General features: G+C 38.8%; 1 protein-coding gene across 1 annotated transcript in view; it reads right to left on the reverse strand.

Moving 5' to 3' along the window:
* Nucleotides 1-1,148: 1,148 nt before the first annotated feature.
* herc2 (HECT and RLD domain containing E3 ubiquitin protein ligase 2) overlaps nt 1,149-18,972 on the reverse strand; it is a 65,183-nt gene continuing 47,359 nt past the window's right edge. The window contains exons 64-92 of the mRNA XM_079882533.1: nt 18,734-18,959; nt 18,464-18,635; nt 18,163-18,349; nt 17,838-17,975; nt 17,348-17,539; nt 17,074-17,227; nt 16,255-16,362; nt 16,030-16,161; nt 15,787-15,945; nt 13,374-13,492; nt 13,140-13,265; nt 12,899-13,054; nt 12,473-12,588; nt 12,146-12,344; nt 11,769-11,983; nt 10,901-11,078; nt 10,251-10,412; nt 10,070-10,161; nt 9,823-9,962; nt 8,642-8,829; nt 8,324-8,521; nt 8,144-8,227; nt 7,131-7,272; nt 5,885-6,079; nt 5,638-5,750; nt 3,810-4,000; nt 3,606-3,711; nt 3,303-3,515; nt 1,149-2,230 (exon numbers count right to left, since the gene is read on the reverse strand). Of these exons, the coding sequence (XP_079738659.1) occupies nt 1,958-2,230; nt 3,303-3,515; nt 3,606-3,711; nt 3,810-4,000; nt 5,638-5,750; nt 5,885-6,079; nt 7,131-7,272; nt 8,144-8,227; nt 8,324-8,521; nt 8,642-8,829; nt 9,823-9,962; nt 10,070-10,161; nt 10,251-10,412; nt 10,901-11,078; nt 11,769-11,983; nt 12,146-12,344; nt 12,473-12,588; nt 12,899-13,054; nt 13,140-13,265; nt 13,374-13,492; nt 15,787-15,945; nt 16,030-16,161; nt 16,255-16,362; nt 17,074-17,227; nt 17,348-17,539; nt 17,838-17,975; nt 18,163-18,349; nt 18,464-18,635; nt 18,734-18,959 (4,674 nt within the window). The 3' untranslated portion in view covers nt 1,149-1,957. The remainder of the gene's footprint in view (nt 2,231-3,302; nt 3,516-3,605; nt 3,712-3,809; nt 4,001-5,637; nt 5,751-5,884; nt 6,080-7,130; nt 7,273-8,143; nt 8,228-8,323; nt 8,522-8,641; nt 8,830-9,822; nt 9,963-10,069; nt 10,162-10,250; nt 10,413-10,900; nt 11,079-11,768; nt 11,984-12,145; nt 12,345-12,472; nt 12,589-12,898; nt 13,055-13,139; nt 13,266-13,373; nt 13,493-15,786; nt 15,946-16,029; nt 16,162-16,254; nt 16,363-17,073; nt 17,228-17,347; nt 17,540-17,837; nt 17,976-18,162; nt 18,350-18,463; nt 18,636-18,733; nt 18,960-18,972) is intronic.

Below are 18,972 nucleotides of genomic sequence, written 5' to 3' on the forward strand. Positions count from 1 at the left end.
TTGATTTTATCATGCTGTTTGAATGATTTGTGAAAGAATGTACAGTAAACTCAGACCTTGCTGCTGAATTTCTAAATGAAGTAGTTTTACATCCTTGGTTCATTTCTTCAGGCTGCCTGGAGCCGACCCGACATGAGTAGAGCACCTGACCTATTCCAGCATAATGCGCTCTGTGATTCCTGCTTATGAAAGAAAGAAAAAAGCATTAAGACGGTGAAGAATGCTCCTGCTTTCTAAGCCAAATTAAGTCATCATAACTTTTCCCCCCTCATTCCTCTGTCATGCACCCCTAATATCCTTTCATCTCCTCAGACTTTGACGTAGAAAAGAAGATCGAGGAGGCGGGTTTACAATGTAACCTTTGACCTGCTGTGGCCCATTAACAACAAAGTCTGTGAACCATGAGTAATGTATGCTGAGCTAGATGGATCAGCCGGCTCACGGGTAAACATCACTTGACTTTCCTCTGGCTGCATGTGAAAGCTGAGGGGTAGAAGAGCTCACACTCTACCACATAAGCCAGTATGAGTTGTGCAGGTCATTATGGGGATTTTATTAAAGAGTTTTCGTCAGTGTTTCTGAGGAATTTGTCTTAAATGTCTGGAAATCCCACACAAGACCAAAGCCAAAGTAGACGATATTAGATAAACACATATTAGAGAAATACATTTTTATACAAAATACATACAATTTGTATGATTTCATTATCATAAATTATTATTATCCAGTATCACCACTGGAAACAAGTAACATGAGGCAGGACTTAAATGGTAAAATTTGGGGGTTGGGTTCAATGTAACAAAAAGATTAAACCGTTACTAATCTTTTCTATTGGACGGTGAATATGGATTTTTAATATTGGCCATCATATTGGTTATGGAGCATAATAAAAGAAAATATTAGCTGTTGGCTAATTATATATATATAATTATGTAATTTAGAAAAATAACAATACTGTGCGAGTTTCAAATAATATATTGACAAATATTTTGACTGATAAATTGAGACTACATCGTTATTAGCTAGTATGTTTTTTCCTCCCTTTTTAAAATGTATACAATTTTCCCCCAATTCAAATGTGCAATACAAACACATGAAAATATACAATTATTTAAATTCAAAATATATAAAACAACAACAATAAACTTACAAGAGAAATTTGGTTTAAATTTATTAACAGAAATTACCATTTATTTATAACATGGGAATGAGATTTCTCATGAACACATGGCACAATCAAATTATATACATTCCATAAGGAGAACAGTGCAGACACATCATGGGAGGAGAGGATACAGTGACCGACGAACTAAAAACAACCCCTGATCAGGCTTCCACTGATCAAATGAGAACACAAAATGTCCTGCTCCAAGTTAAAAAGGTTCTTAAAGAAACACTGCTGTTTCCAAATAAAGAGGCGAAGCTAAAATTCATAATACTAGCTATTTAACACAAAATTGATGTGAAGATCTTCACAGAGACGCCTGTCAGGAGTCGTCTACCACAGTGCTAGGCTAAGCGGTCTGTCCTCTGTAATAAAACGTGAGCACAAGGTTTAACACAAAGAGATGTGTAGTTTCTCCTGTCTTCCTGGTTCTCTTCACAACAAAGATAAAAAAAAAAAACTCTCTATCTTGCTTTTCACCAGCTTATGGTGCTTTAAAGCTAATTGCACATAATGATATACACATATTTCTCTTCATTTAGTTGTATTTGTGTCTATGCACATATTAATAAGTGAGGTTAAAACAAACATCTTCGATTCAGTTTTCATGTGAACTTTTTCTTCTTGTCAGCTTATTTTCAAGACCACACCGTGTGTGTGTGTGGGGGGGTATATGTGTGTGTGTGTGTGGGTATATGTGTGTGTGTGTGTGTGTGTGTGTGTGTGTGTGTGTGTGTGTGTGTGTGTGTGTGTGTGTGTGTGAGATACAGAGTTTAACCAGGGGTTAAGAGTTCAGTGTCCTGTCAGGTAATCCTGTGTGGAGTCGGAAGCAAACGAGTCCGCATCCTCATTGTCAGAGTCGTCACTGCTGTCATCAGCGGCGGGTTCACCGCTCAAAGCAATCCGTGCGTAGTCATCCGTGTCAATGGACTTGCAGAAGTGAATGGCGTATTTGAGTTTCTCCTCCAAGACTAGCTTACAGGAGTAGCGAGGCAGCTTGAGCAGGAAGAAGCAGGTGTAGGACTCAGGGAGGAAATGGTCGGGTGGGTTGTATTTATCCAGAACCTGGACAAATAGGGCAAAAACTCTAAAAATGAGCCATTATATTTTATAACACACACACACGGTGCACGTTGGATGGGTTTATAATGAGCACGTTTGCTCTAGACAGAGCTGCTCAGTTGCTTACTCTCATGACACATTGCAACACAGCTAAAAGTTTCTTAATATATTTGACCATTATAAGTAGCCAACATTTACCTGTTGATGCCTTCACAAGCACCCATTAAAAATGTTGAATTGAGTCAGGTGTTGAGTTAAAATATCATCAGAATAAATGTAAGTATAATACAAATATAATTATTCTTTTAAATGGTTTATAAGTTTTCGTGTGGAGAAAATAAAATACTATGAAAATACGTAGTTTCAGTTATGACTTTTTTTCACTGGATTTAGTCTAGTCTTATATCAAACACAATATGATTTTCATTGATCAAGATCTGGCAGCAGCAGCACATTTTTCCTCTGGGGCGAGCGATGCGCGGACAGCTTTCCCTGCGCATTAAATCCCCCATATGCCAACAAACCAATGCGAACGCGGGACAGTGATGACGATACATAACAACAGAGCGTAGGTGCCAAAGCTGCTGTGGATCCGCTTACCCGGAACTATCAGTGAGTGGCAGATTTGAAGAAAATTACCGTTGTTTGGCACATAAATAAATGACGGAGAGTTACATACATATAATTGCCAACATTTTATCATGTAAGCTTTATGGTACACCACAAACAAAGGAATTTATAGTAATTTATAGTGTTAATACTAATCAGCGAGTCCATGAATGGCTCAGGTATGCAGAGAATTCAGAGCTTATATGGGCTGCCTGCCACTGAGACATACATACATACATATACTGTGTGTGTGTGTGTGTGTGTGTGTGTGTGTATGTATATATACACACACTACACTATACTATACTATACTATACTATATATAACTATATATATAAAATTACCATTCATTTTGACAGCAGAAAGAATTAATTTGGGTTTGGATTGACATACGGGTGGGTAGATTTTAATTTGGGGGTGGGGGGGACTATTCCTTTTATTGATACTTTTCAAAGTCACAAGTTACCTGCACCACAAAGTCTCGTCCACGGAAGTCCGCAATGGTCCTGGGGAGGCGCGTGCGACCCCAGACGAACCTGAGGAAGAGCGAGCGTTCTGTGTTAGAGAAAGACTCCATCACCTCCCAGAACCACTGGATCAGAGGAGAAGTGGGCTCCACCCCCTTATACGTGGCCACAGATTTGAGCAGGTGCAGGGGGATGTCCGGGCTACCACACACCTAGACAACACAAACACGTGACATGAAGTCTAACAAGAACTCCTGACAACATATTTGCTCAGTGTGCGTTTCTGTTGAAGACACACTCACCATGGTCTCCAGCTCATAGCCGGTAAAGAGAGAGAGGAGAGGCACCGGTACCACACGTGCCATACCTTCCCTTACTGCCGACACCTGCTCATCGTACTCATGCAGCCTGGAAGAACAAAACAACAACATACCAGTAATATTTCTTTCTTTCTTTCTTTCCTCAGTATGTGTTGGTCAGTATGTGTTCCTCAGTATTAGTCACACCTGTAGTTTATTGCTAGCCGTACATATTCGCTTCGGTTCTCTAAGGTGATGTGGGAATATTTGGAGCTGAGTTGGACTTCCTGTCCACAGGCACTGGGCACAGTGAAGGGCAAGGGCATAGCCTCAAACTCCTCTGCAGATGCCTCGTTATCTCGGATATACATCAGACCGGGGATGAAGTCCTTGTCCACCTAACACAAAAAGGTTGGATTAAACATATTAAGGAAAGCAAGCAAAACTTTATTTCAATAAATATACTATATATACACACACTACTCAAAAGATTACGGTAAGATTTTAAACAAATGAATACTTTAATTTAGCCTTAAACTGATCAAATGTGACAGTAAAGACATTTGTTATGTTATATAATATTTCTATTTCAAAAAATGCTGTTATTTAAACTTTCGATTCATCAAAAATCCTGAAAAAAGTATTACGATTTCCACAAAAATATTAAGCAGCACAACTGTTTTCAACATTGATAATAATAGGAAATGTTTCTTAAGCACCAAATCAGCATATTTGATTTTTTTATATATATATATATATATATCATTTCTGATGGATTATGTGACACTGAAGAAGACTTGAGAAATGGCTGCTGAAAATTCTGTGTTTATCATTATTTAACAGTAATATTGTCAAATATTAAGATACTTCTTTCAAAATCTTACAAACTCCAAACTTTTAAACTACAGTGAATTTAAATAAAAGTATAGCACTTTTCAGATTTAGGTACCAGCAAACCTTCAAGTTGTAATTGGATGATCTGAGTGATCTAGCAAGAGAATGTGTCCATGACTTAGGTTTATTCAAGATTCATTCAACAAAGATGATTAAAGATAATCTGAACCTGTGCAAATGACGATAGAAAAGGAATGAAAGGAATGTGTGGGTGTTTTAGAGTGCATCACAGTCAGTGTCTCACTGTTGTCTTGTGCTTGGTAATCTTTCTCTTTAACCTTTCTGATATCTCCAGGCAAAAGCAACAAACAACAGCTGCTCTGTGAGCAAGAGACATCCTGCGCTGAGCAACGCCATCACTGCAGACGTCTCAGCAACACATGATCTCAGCGTGAATGCAGGAGATGCATACACTCGCATCACACGTGCATGTGCGCACACTCTCACACACTTTATATCTCATAGATCGTTCAATTAAAACAGTTATATTTGTATAACTGCATAACATTCCTGTAATTTGATGTAAGCAACTGCTGAGAAATGCAGAATTACTGGAGCACAAACATGCCACACAGATTTAGAGAAAGCTGCTTACAGTATATATGCATCAAAGGTGGTAGGTTTAGGACTGGCAATCTATGTCAGCTGACCACCATCAGAACAAATGTACAGAATGCACAAGAGGTATGTGCTCTCATTCCATTCATTTATATAATGGATTCAAGAGGCCTTGCCATAAGCTCCAACTACAGACATACCATGTCATGTAATCCTGATGTACTGATTGGAAGAAGAGCACCAACAAAAAAACACCAACCCCCTCTCCCTACCCCCCCCAAAAAGTCTTAGGCATGTTAATATATATATATATATATATATATATATATATATATATATATATATATATATATATATAAACTATATATATATATATACACACTAATTGGCTTCATCTCTCTGTCTCTCCTCCACCAATAAGCTGGTGTGTGGTGGGCATTCTGGCGCAATATGGCTGCCGTTGCATCATCCAGGTGGATGCTGCACATTGGTGGTGGTTGAGGAGATTTCCCCTTCTATGGTAAAGCGCTTTGAGTGCAGAGAAAAGCGCTATATAAATGTAATGAAATATTATTATTATTACCTCACTGAGATCAGCAATGGTCAGGTTCATGCCTGCCAGCTGTTTCCACACAGGTTCAGCCAGGTACAGACTTAGAGGACTTCCTGTCCGGATTGCTATGCCAAGGAGCACCCCTGTACACAAATAAAAACAGATAATGGTATACCAACAGATCTAATGAAGGGAAATAATATAGCTGTGAAATTATAGACTTTTCCCATAAAGACTTGAAAGTATTTTTAGTTTAGGAAACACAAGCAGGTGGTACCTAGGAAGCGGAACATGCTGATGTGCAGAGGGGACTTGGCAGCTGGGTTGAGCAGGAAGCAATCTCGGTTTGCTCCCGACTCGTCTCGCCCGTTAGGAGTGACGATGAGGAGAGGAGTGAGACCGTTCTGTAGTTCCTCACACATTTCAGCAATAGATTCACTGTATCCACCACCACAGTCATCGACCGACTCGCCTACAAACACACACAAGGTCAGAAATATGGTGTAGATGGACCATGATCTAAGGGTCTGTTCCCTACCAATTGACCTATCGCCGGCCCCTCCCCCAAAACGGCCATTGTCCAATCACACATCATAGCAACCGTTACTATGCAAGCAGGTCCGACAAACATTGACTCCAAGCAAGATGGTGAAGCGGTGCGCCCACGGCGTTTGTAAATCGGACACTAGATACCCCGAGAGATTGTCTGGAGGAGTTGTGTTCTTTCCATTCCCAAAGCCGAAAACACAACGTGAGCGGTACCTACAATGGATAAAACAGTGTGGACGGACCCACTCCCAGTTAAATGTGTCAAACATTACGAAGCATAAATGCTGGCTGTGGTATCGATGCCTACTTAAAGGTTTTTTTGTTTGTTTTTCTGATCTGAAAAACTATCCTATCTGTAACTCAAAAAACATAATATTATCTGAACCGCGAGTTTTATGATCCGTTGCCCCACTAATAAATATTATGGTCTGAACCGTGATTTTTGTGATCCGTTGCCCCCCCTAATAAATATTATGGTAAGTGCATTATGAAAGACAATCAATGAAAGTTATTTAGATGCAATTTAAGGCTATGTCTGGTTAAACAGTTATTGTGTGATTTCGTTTATTGTGTTTTGTCAACTTGAAGCATGAATTTGAGAAAGAAAATCATTTTTGTAAGAAAATGCACCACATACTTTTGTCAATGATATAACGTTATAACGTAGCCTCGATAGAGACGTAGATAGTAGTCGTGTCTCCTTCATTGCGTATTTTTATATTTTGAATATATCCCTCCACTGCACTCTGTAACCCCTTTTGCCTCGATCTGGAGGATATCGCGGAGGTATTGCTCCAAAAAAGGTCACTGACACCCACGGATATACCTCTTCCCGTCATGGCAATCTGTCGTGCTGGTCGTGCTTGACCATTTGTTTGTCGGACGTAGCAACAGTAACTAAGGGGGGCGGGGCTCGGCGAAAGGCTAATTCCACTCTTTCATGTAGAATCATCCCTCTCTAAATACAAACTCACCCACAAACTTGACCTTCCAGACCCGGTGTGGCAGCAACAGACTGTCAGGGCTGAAAGAGCTCATCTTTGCACACATTTGCCCAAACACTGACTTGGTGCCATCTGGCCCTGCCAGTCCTCCTTTACTGCGGGAACGCTTGACCTGATACAAAGAATGAGAAAGGATTAATTATTACAGGCTTCTCCATATACAGCACTTCTGCTCTGGAGTACTGTATAAACACCACTCTTAAGATTTCCAGCAGATCCCTGCCAGACTCCAGGGGCCCTATTAGAGGGACACTGAACCCATGAAGATACATATTTGGGGGTAAATCTCATGACGAGCAGGTCCAAAAATAAATCACAAATTCATATGATGTTTAATGAACATCTCTCAAAATATTAAGATTTAGGGCTGCTAACTCTCGCTCAAAATGGTAATGAAAATAAAATGAATTAATCAAATGGTGTACACAGCACTTGTGTGTCCATGCCGACAGGAAGACGCAGAAAATGCAATCGTAATTACGGTGATTAGGGAAAGGGAGACAATTTTACGGAGGACCCGCTAGCTATTTTTGCCCATTAAAAGTAATTGTTCATTTTGGATTCTGCTTACCATCCTAATGAACTCTCAAACCTAGTGGGAAACGCAAGTAAAAATTAGCTTTGGTGAGGAAATAAGGTCCAATAATGTTTGGTCCAAGATTTTTGAAATGAAAACAAATACATTTAAATAAATTTTAAAATTGCAACAAAGAATGATCGTCTGATTCTTACTAATGAAAAAAAACAAAAACAAAAAATTCTTATAATGTTGAAACATCATAATAACAACAACAACTTGGGTAACTATTTAATTTACTGACATGAACACCTGTTTATTGCAAATATGCAACACATTTTAAATGTTATAAATACATGTCCAAAATGAATGAATGAATTTATTTAGTTAAGACAGTGAAATTTAACCAGTGAAATGGTTGAATGCAAATCTCAAATCAAGCGAGTAGTTTGTAATACACGTGTACCTGTATCCTGTTCAGCTCCACCACTGGGCCATGCTGTCGGTCTCTAACCATAGTGGCCTGCACAACCTTACGGAATGCTGCCTCCTATAGACATTTAAAAAAATAAATGAAAAAAAATGTAAATAAATATACTTAGGAGTTGTAATTAAAATAAATAATACTCCTTTAAAATATCCTCACCTTGCCCTGTGATATGAGGATTCCACGGAGTGTGTCAAAGCCAACGGAGACACCGTGTCCAGTCTCGCCCAGTCGTCCTTCCAGGTCAAACATCGGGATGCAGGGGCAGAAGAGCTCCGAGATGTGGTGAAGTAGCAGTAATCGGTTCCTCAGGCCTATGATGGCAATCTCCTGCAAGTGGTTGTACTCCATAGGAACCTACAGACAAGCATTTAATTATTTACATGCAGCATTTAGCACATTTAAAAGGCTTAATGGTTAAATATTTAGTTCTTTGAAAAGTTTTTGTAGTCTGAGCTATATTTGGTGGCACGGTACCTGAGCAGGCAGTTTTCCAGCATTGGTAGGTTTACTAGTGGACCAGGCAAGTGTGTGTGCTGAGCCACAAGCCACGCGGTTGATCTTCTTGCCCTGCAGTGCTGCCACCAGCCTAGGCCGCTGAATAGCATTGGTGGTCCCATCACCGAGCTGACCCTCATCATTGTCACCCCATGTGTACACTTCACCTGTGTGTTTACATTCATGTTTTTAGCATACTTCACAAAATAGTGCCAGACAAAAGAAAATACTAAATATCTATATATATAGGGTATCTGCAGTTTAAAAAAAAAAAATAAAAATAAATTTAAGGCTTTTTAAGACCTGCACAAATAAAATGAATACATATGAGATGGGTAGAGCATATTCTCTAAAAATTATTTTAACAACTTTACCATTTAAATATAAAGGTTTTGACAAAAACAAAATGTTAAACCTCACATTTCAGCCTTTAAACCATTTTTAAGAAAAGGGGCGAGTCAAAAATCTAAATGAGTACATTTATATTATTTAAAATAGGATTTATATCCTAATTCTAAAAATATTTAGCTTCTTTTCGATCCACCGGCTGAATGAAAATGCAGATGGCGCTTTATTTCTGCAGATGGCGCAGAAATATAGCGATTACCCTGGTAACCCGTTTACAATGCAGCTGCACTTTTTAGAAATGCAACGAGTTAGTAGGCATGATATAAACGATATAAGGTAAAAATGATCATAATTCTTTAACAGTAAAGCATAAGCTATTGATTGGCATAAATGCACTGTATTCATAATTTGTAAACAGCCCTGAAACTGCGATTTTGTAGAACGTGCAACAGCTTTTCCTTTGAAACGTGCAGCAGTCACATTTATTTCATTAAATCAACGCCTTTCGAATAATATTTAATATTCACAAGCCATTTCGCAATTCCGGTTTTATTGCCCCCAAATTTAAGACCTCTTGAAATTATAATTAAAGACTTTTCTTATACCATTTAAGATACTTAATACTTGTTATGGCCTTAAATTTGATTCAACTACATTTAAGACTTTAAGGACCCGTGGGGACCCTATATATAAAATATGAATGCTACAGTATAAAGACCCTACAGATCTTAAACAAGATTATGATGAGGGTTACAAAGGCCTGCTTAACACAAATAATAACAAGGTTTAAAAACATAGTCCGGATGACCTACCATCCTCTGTGCAGCATACACAGTGAAGAGAACCAGTTGCTATGGCGATGACCTTCTTGCCTTGCAAACCCTGGACCTGCCGGGGTCTGCGAACATGATCATCTGAGCCGTGTCCCAGCCTGTGGTAATCACCCTTCCCCCTAAAACACACATGAACATGTAAATTACTCTATATGTGTCCTAAATAATAAAAAAAAGAATAATAAAAGATAAGCTTACGGTACAACTGTATTGAGGGATTGATTACCATGTGTAAACTGCTCCAGACTTAGTGAGAGCCACAGAGAACTGAGAGCCGCATTCCACTTTCACAACACCCAACCCAGTTAATGAGTCAATCTAAGCAGAGAAAGAGAATGAGATGTGAATACAGGAATCACAAAACAAGAAAACCTTTGACACTTGAGTATCTGCACAAGCAGTCTCACCTTCATAGGCACTTTACATCCGTCACTACCTCCTCGGCCCAATTTGCCATAGTCTCCATCCCCCCATGACCACACCATGTCATCATCAGTCAGACACAGAGTCTGGGCGTCCCCGCTGCCACATGCAACGTCTATCACCCGGTGACCCTGCAGAGCCTCCACCTATACACACGCACAGGCAATGCACATATTATACATTATATATTATACTTTTAACAAAAGTATCTCTTTTCAAAAATGTCCAGTTCCAATATTCAAAAAATAAAATAAATAAAATAAATTGCACTACCATTAACAAGCCTGACTAATTTTAGTGATTCAGTTTGATTGCTTAGTTTAGTTATGTATTTTAAAAATAATTTAACAAGATGTAAAAAATAAAATGATTATTGTTATGCATGTTATAAATGAATTTCCATCATTTTTCCAGTCGCTCATTAAAACAATTTTTTTCTAAATATAGAGATAGCAATTGCTGATGAACTAATAATTACTGAACATAAAATATTATACAAGTACAATATGAAATTATGATATAATGTATTATATTCTTTTTTTAAATGAGGTGTACATTTATGTTATTCCCTAATTGCAATTTTCATTGTTTTCATGATAGATAAATATGCATTAAAAATGCCTAATGAACACACCAGTTTTGGTTTAAGCTGGTCCTCACTGTCTCCATGACCAAGGCGACCATAACGCCCTTTCCCCCATGTGTAGAGCTCTCCGCTGGATGTGATGCAGGCACTATGAGCCCCACCAGCTGCAATGTCCACCACTTCCACACCTCTGAGAGACTCAATCACACGTGGACGGTCACAAGGGCTGGGGAAAAGACCACACATACTGTACTGATTAATACAAGCTGTTATAACAAATCAGTGATAGTCCAGCGCACATATTTGAGTGGGTAATGACTTTTGGCTCTTTAAGGAACTACAGTAAGAACTGTGGTACTATACAGTGATGGTATCAGCTAGTAATACAATGGTATTCTGACATATCCCATGGTATAAAATTCAGAATTTACATGATACTCAAAGACACTGTGAACGATTTTAATAGTGCACTTTAGACATTTTACAAACTACAAGTAACTTTGCAACTTACTCTCATTAGAGTATTAGTAGACAGTTAGGTTAGGGATAGTAGAATGTATGTTGGGGAAACATAAAAATAAAGTGTTAGCAGATATTAAGCAGACAGTCTACTAACACTCTAATAACTGGTAGTTGACATGTAGTTACAAAGTTACTCATAGTCAACTGAATGTCTAAAGTGGACTATCGAAATAAAGTGTTACCAAAGACACTTCAAAAGAATACCACTGTATGGGTTCTAAAAACCATGGTACAACTATGGTACCACGTCCAATAATATACTTTTCTGTAAGCATTGTGAAAATGGAAAACAGCTGAATAATGAAAGTTAAGCATGCAGAAAGTCACTGCATGAGGATGAACCAAAGGTGCCCATATGAAAAGACAACAGTAGTAACCACAGTATGAGGCTGACCTTCTGTTTCCATGACCCAGTTTCCCATCTTCAGCCTCTCCCCAGGAGTACAGTTCTCCTTCAGAGGAGAGAGCTAAACAGTGCTTGCCCCCAGAGTTCACAGCCACCTTCCGGATGAAAACATGCTGGATTGACTCCAGCAGGGTCGGAGTGGAGACGGACTCTGTGCCTCCTATTCCCAGCCGACCGCCGGCACCATATCCTGTAGCATACAGCTAAGAACAGCAAAGACAAGTTACTAAAGACATTATTCAGCTGACATAGTGACTGACACTAGAGATTATACAACATAGGTCTGTAGTTAATTATGTATCAGCTGAGAAGAGAATTTTTTTTTACACAAGTCTTTTAAAATGTAAAAGCAGATGAAGCCTTACTTTCCCATCAGCAGTGACAGCAAACAAGGTCTGCTCTCCACCGATCAGCTGAACAGGTCGCAGTGTTGCAAGAGCTTCTGTTGGTGTGGGAACCTTGACTTTTGCCCCTTCAATACCACCTAACTGACCCCTGTGATTGTGTCCCCAGCCATAGATGGTCCCACTGCCACCCGCTGAGAGTGTCCAATCATCTGGCCGTCTATATAACAGTAAACATGAACAAATCACAAAATTTAACAAATGACTTTGGAATCCCGACCATTTAAAGCATCACTTAAAAGGTACAACATTTTTGCTTATGCTTCACTGGCTGAAACAATACATTACCTGTTCATCCACTGCACTAACTGCTCGTCCTGCTCTCTTTTAAACAGGTCATGACTCTCATGGAGCGTGTTCATGTTCTCATGGTCTGCCATCAGCTCGCGGACTTTCTTTGCCACCTGGTGAAAATGAAGAGAATTTAGGATCAGTATTAGTTGTACCAAAAAAAAAAAAAAAAAAAAAACAGCGCCGTGCTGACATTATACATGGTTTTATAAACTAGAAAATGTTTTTTTACATTACAAATATTATAGTAAAAGATTATGTATGTACATACACATTTTTTTTACACAGGAAATCAAAGATAATTCATTAGATCAGATGCATATACATGTACATAAAAGAAGGTATAAATGTATAAAATAGCTTTGCAAAATACTTCAAGTTGATGTCAATCTCTAATTTCAAACCAATATTATAAATGCCTACCTCATCCAGGAAAGGGCGGGGCAAAGGGGTCCTCTTGTCCAGAGCCACTGCCACTCTGGAGGCGGTGCAATAGCGGCGGAACCACGCCCACTTGTGTGTCTCAGCACAGCATGGAAGAGTGTCCAACTCCAGATCACATGCAAGTGCCACCAACACCTAAACAAGACAAAAATAAAACATTATTTCTGGAAAACTCATCTCTCAAACTTACCAAGTACGTCTGTTAGGCAGACAAACACACCTTGAAGAACGGGCTGTGGAGTAGCTGTTTGCCACCCCGGACTATAGGTTCCTCATACTCATACTGTCTCTGTAAAGCCTCAGGAAGTCCCTTCACCAGAGCAGCTAATGCACTTCCTGTAAAACTCTACACAACATTCAGAAAAAGTTAATTATACAACTAAAAATAAAGAAATTAATTATATTATATTAACACACATACAACCATACAATACAAAAATGTACATTGTCTAACCATAGAACGAGCCTCTCCTTCGCTATCTCCTAAGAGGCGATTGATGTTTATGGATTGTCCATATTCGGTGGTAAGGAGCTTGCGTAGTCTCTGCAGGGCCCACATACGATGACCAGCCGCTGACCATGCACATAGAAACAGAAAGACAGAAACAAAAATGTATTATAAAACATCTAATTTGATATTTCAGGATGGCATTAAATCACCTTGTAATATATACCTTTACAAAGACATTTCAATTTTAGACTAAAATTAATGATTTTTAGACTACTAATATAATGTTGGAAAATATAATATAAAATGCAAAATCCAGACTGGTGGAAAAGTAATTAATACTAATAATTAGTTGTATTATTAGTTATTTCGTATCTAATAAAACAAATTATTTTAAAATGATTCTGAAAATGTTACAATTCGAACAAACTACACGTTTAGGTAGCATTGTGGTTTTGAAGCAATTATAATGTCTTTGATATAACATCCTAAACCATAAAACGATTGTAAAAAAAAAAAAAAAAAAAAAAAAAAAAAAAATTATATATATATATATATATATATATATATATATATATATATATATATATATATATATATATATATATATATATATATATATATATATATATATATATATATATATATATATATATATATATATATACACATATATATATATACACATATATATACACATACATATATATATATATATATATATATATATATATATATATATATATATATATATATATATATATATATATATATACAATATTTAATTATATTATTATTTAATTAAATCAATTTGTATTTTTTGCATTCGTCAATAGGTGGCACAAAATACCATCACAACATTTCTGAAAACAGTCAGTTCCATCAATAGATAGCCTGGTTAAAACCAGACCATTCTCAGTAGTAACTAAGTTATGGTCTGGCAAAGCTCCATAGACAAATCATTTCCAAAGGGGCGTCACCAACTGACGTCGCTCAAATGCCTCTGGGCGCAGTTGGATAGACCTAAAACCATAGACTGTAAAAGTTACACTACGCCATAAAAGTATGTACCGTATTTTCCGCACTATAAGGCGCACTTAAAAGCCTTTAATTTTTTCAAAAAACGACAGTGCGCCTTATAATCCGGAGCGCCTTATATATGGATAAAACAACCGCTGACTTAAACCTTGTTTATACTTTCGCCTGGCAACGGAGCGCGAGCCTCCGCTGACTGCGCGCGCAACTCCCCATACAGACGAGGCATTTATACTTGACGCAACTGTTTTGTTTTAGACTGAACACCAGACCATACAACTGATTTAGACGTGCAAACTGGGTGCCGGTGTAATGAGATATACTACTAATATCCGTCTGCTCGGGCAGATAATGCTCAAAGTCATGCATCTTCGAATAGGGAGGCGCGCGCGCGCTGTTACAATGACGTCATTTTTGCCACGCGCGCGCCTCCGCATCCGGAGATGCATGACTTTGAGCCGAATCTGCCCGAGCAGACGGATATTGGTTTTTTTATTACCTTCGCGCTCATGCGGACGCGTCGAGTATAAACAAGGTTTTACAGCTCAGCAACTTGTTTTTTAGGCTTGAAAAGGTTGGTGACCACTGCATAACGCAAACCCAGTCAAACGTTTGACTGCAGTATCTTCTATTCTATGCGCCTTATAATCCGGTGCGCCCTATATATGAAAAAAGTTCTAAAATAGGCCATTCATTGAAGGTGCGCCTTATAATCCGGTGCGCCTTATAGTGCGGAAAATACGGTACTCTTTTTGTGAAGAAAAGGTATTTACTTTTGAATGTGTAGCAAAAAAGTAGGCAAGCTTTGGGACATACTACTTCGTCATCTTTATCGGACGGATCTGTCGTGTGCATCCTGTCACTTAAACTGCCCTGTCAATCATCGTGTCACAGTTAAAATCCTCTATTAAATCTAATTTAATTTCCTACAGTTTCGGAGAGAAATGTAGTAGCACGTTCATCTGCCAGTGGGTCTTTCATGGAGAGTGTCCTCATGTGTTTGCAATTTGAATATAATAATGCATTTAAAAGTTGAACGGACGTCACTCAAATGCCTCTGGGCGCAATTGGATAGACCTAAAACCAATCAGAGCGATCGTCATTGTGTAAATCCCGCCTCAAAGTTTCTGATTGGTGCCGCGATTTCTAGGCAATGGAAATGGGCTTGAATGAGCTCTTTGCCAGACTACTTCTAGAGCAAATCTGAATTTGCCAGAAGTTGTCTGGGTTTTCCCAGGCTAATCCATAGATGTTTTTTTTTACGAAAAAAATTTCGTTATGAATGGTTCAATGTCAGAAAGGAAAACTTTGCCAAAATGAGACAAGTTTGTGTGTATGATAATATAAAAACTGTAAACGCTTCTTTCAATGGTTCTTCTCTTACCCAATGCGCTGAGCTGGGCACAAGCAGCAAGTGAAGCTGCCAACCTCGGCACGATGCTGCGATTTGAAGCAAAGTTCAGGCGAAAGTCTAGCAGACATGTTACTAGATCCATCGAAGGGCAAGACAGAATGCAACGGTCTGATAGGAGGTCTTTAGGACCTGCGAAAAATTCAATAAAAGGTTAAGTACTTCAGAATATCATAATACATATGAAGCATGAAAAATGAAGAGAGGTCATATTACCAGCAGCCGGCATGATGGGATAGACAGTGAAGCGCCAGCCCCAGCCATTAACAGAGCCATCACTAGTGAACTTCCATTTGAGCTCATCTCCTGGAATCCTCAATTCACTGGACCAATCGGACCACTCACGGCCTGAAGGGGTGGAGATAAGTAAAGTTATGTGGCCAGTAGTTCAAACAACAACTTTTTGACTGGTGTTTAAATAAAAAGACAAAAGAATGTCACCTGATCGAACAGACACAATCCTATTGGCTCCGTCCATAATGGTAAGTGGGTCATGTCTCCTTTCTGTTGAACACTGGCGATCAAACTCTACCCTCAAACCTTCAGCACCTGAAATCATTTAAATAAGATTTCTTATGAGATTTTAATATTTTTAATTATTCATTATTTTCCACAGAGCATCTACACTACAATTTGAAGTTTGGGGTCAGTAATATTTTTCAAAGAAATTGCTGCACTTTTGACCAATTTAATGCATCCTTGCTGAATAAAAGACTTAAAAAAAAAAAAAAACACACAAACAAGCAAATAAAACTTTCTATTCAAAGGATCCTGAAAATAATGTATTATGGTTTCCACAAATATATTATGCACCAAGGATTTTTTTTTTATACATTGATAATAATAAGAAATGTTTCTTGAGCATCAATCAGCATATTAGAGTGATTTCTGAAGGATCATGTGACACTGAAGACTGGAGTAATGATGCTGAAAATTCAGCATTTCCCAACACAGGAATACATAACATATGAACATAATTAAATGGAAATGTTTAAATTGTAATAATTTCACAATATTATTGTTTTTACTGTATTTATCATTGAATAATAATGGGTTGGTTCATTCACATCCTCATTAAAATACTATAGCTTTACATTTTCTGAAGATCTTTGCTTTGCTTAATTGTGACAAAGTTTAACACTTAGGTTAAGGGATGTGTTCAACTGAGCAATAATGACACTTTGGCAAGCACCACTAATGAGGTTGTAATGGCTGCTACATAATGAAGGATGCTACATAAACAGAAAAGCATAAGGTGACCTGGTATTTTCACAGTTCCACTGGTGGAAGTGTCGTCAGTGTACGGGTGACTGCTCTCCACCACCACAGGCTGCGAGGACAGTCGTCCACTTTGAGAGTCTGTAGCCACATCCTCTAACTCAGTCACACATAGTTCCAGCAGCATATCTGCCACCTGCGTGCAAACAAATACATTCAGATATGAGTACACAAAGCACGAAAAGATGAAATGATTCCAATTTAGTTAGGAAAACATGTACTGAGTAACCGAAGAGCTGTTTTTTTTTTTTTTTACCTGTGTGAAGGCTGTACCCATGCCAGATAGCACAGCAGACAGCACCTCCTTGCCTTTATCACCTGAGCGAAGAGACACAGCCAGTTTCAACAGGTCCACCATCACACGTGTGTCATCGGGAACCAGCAGACCAGTGAACTCATCCAGATATTGTGGCTCCGGGCCCACTGCTTTACTCTGACTCTCAGAGTCCTGTTTCAATAAATCAAACCAGGCTAACTTCAGTTTATATAAAGGATTGTGGCACAACATGCAAATGTAATCCAATTTTAAAACAGACTTAAAATGCATGCATTTCATTTTAATGATCAGGAACAAACATCTAAAATGTATGATAAACAGGAACATGTAAATCAATCAATAAAAAAAAAAAAAATCAAACCAATTAAAATCTTATTAAAATTTAAATAAATTTAAATAAATTAAACAAACAAATAATCTATTTGTTTGAATTTATAAAAAGTATTGCAAGAAAGCATTTGTGACTGACCTCCTTGGTTTTGGTCATAGTCTCAGCAATAATGCTGGCAGCACCAGGGTCATCTGTGACCGGGATGAAGGGCCGAGATGAGGCAGAAGCAGGGGTCACCACTGAAGACGGGGTAGTGGCATCCTCAGATGTGGTCACCTAGACCACACAATAACATATGACAGAATGCACATTTAAATGCAGAGCATGTACTCTTTTTTTATATTTAAATGATTGTTTAAAGGTGAAAATAGGCGAAAGAAGTTGAACATTATGGGATACTGAAAATTAAGCATTAAATAAACAAACGTAAATGATGCAGTCGTGCACAGGCAGAATTCTTCACCTCTCCTCGTTTGCTGTCCATCCAGGGGTGCGGACTGACCCTCTCTTCTGTCTCTGAGAGCAGGGCTGGACCCTCAGCCTCACAGGGGCTGGAAGCTGATGAACAATCTGACGGTGGCACCGGAGAGCTGGAGGGACATTCCAATGGAATCATACAGGCAGGCATCAATGCTCCCACCACTGCATCCCTACGGATTTCAAATGACATGAGTGATTAAGTGATGCCAGAGCTTCTATTTTATGGAACAGAAAAACAAATCAACCTGGGAAGCAAAGTAGTTCTGAAGCCATTAAAGTCATACCTGGCATACATGATCTGCAGGGATGAGAGCACATGGGACAGGGCCTGCTGTTTGGCCAGATTACCATCCAGAGAGAGCAGGATCTTTGCCAGAGATGGCCTATTGGGCTTCACACTGCTCACACCATTCAGCTTATTACTCAGTAAAGATGGGTCACTGTCTGATGGCACACCTATTAAAGAAAAAGAAAGAAAACCACCCACAAAATCTTAGATTTTAAGAAACAGGCACACAGTGACACCAAGGTAATGGACATAGGGAAGATTTTACCAAGATAAGAGGCTCCAAGAGAGTCCCTGGCAGTCTGGAAGAGGACCGGCTCGTGGACGGAGGGTGTGGTGACATCTACAGTGGTCCAGGCCACGCTGTGAGAGGAGCCGCAGGCCACACGGGTAATTTTTTGCCCTTCTAGACCCTGCACCAGTGTAGGCTTCCTGTTGACCGTGGTTGTGCCGTTCCCCTGCTGCCCATGGTCATTATCCCCCCACGCGTACACCTATCAAAACAGC

This window comes from Squalius cephalus (genome assembly GCF_949319135.1).
Source record: "Squalius cephalus genome assembly, chromosome: 10".
NCBI lineage: Eukaryota > Metazoa > Chordata > Actinopteri > Cypriniformes > Leuciscidae > Squalius > Squalius cephalus.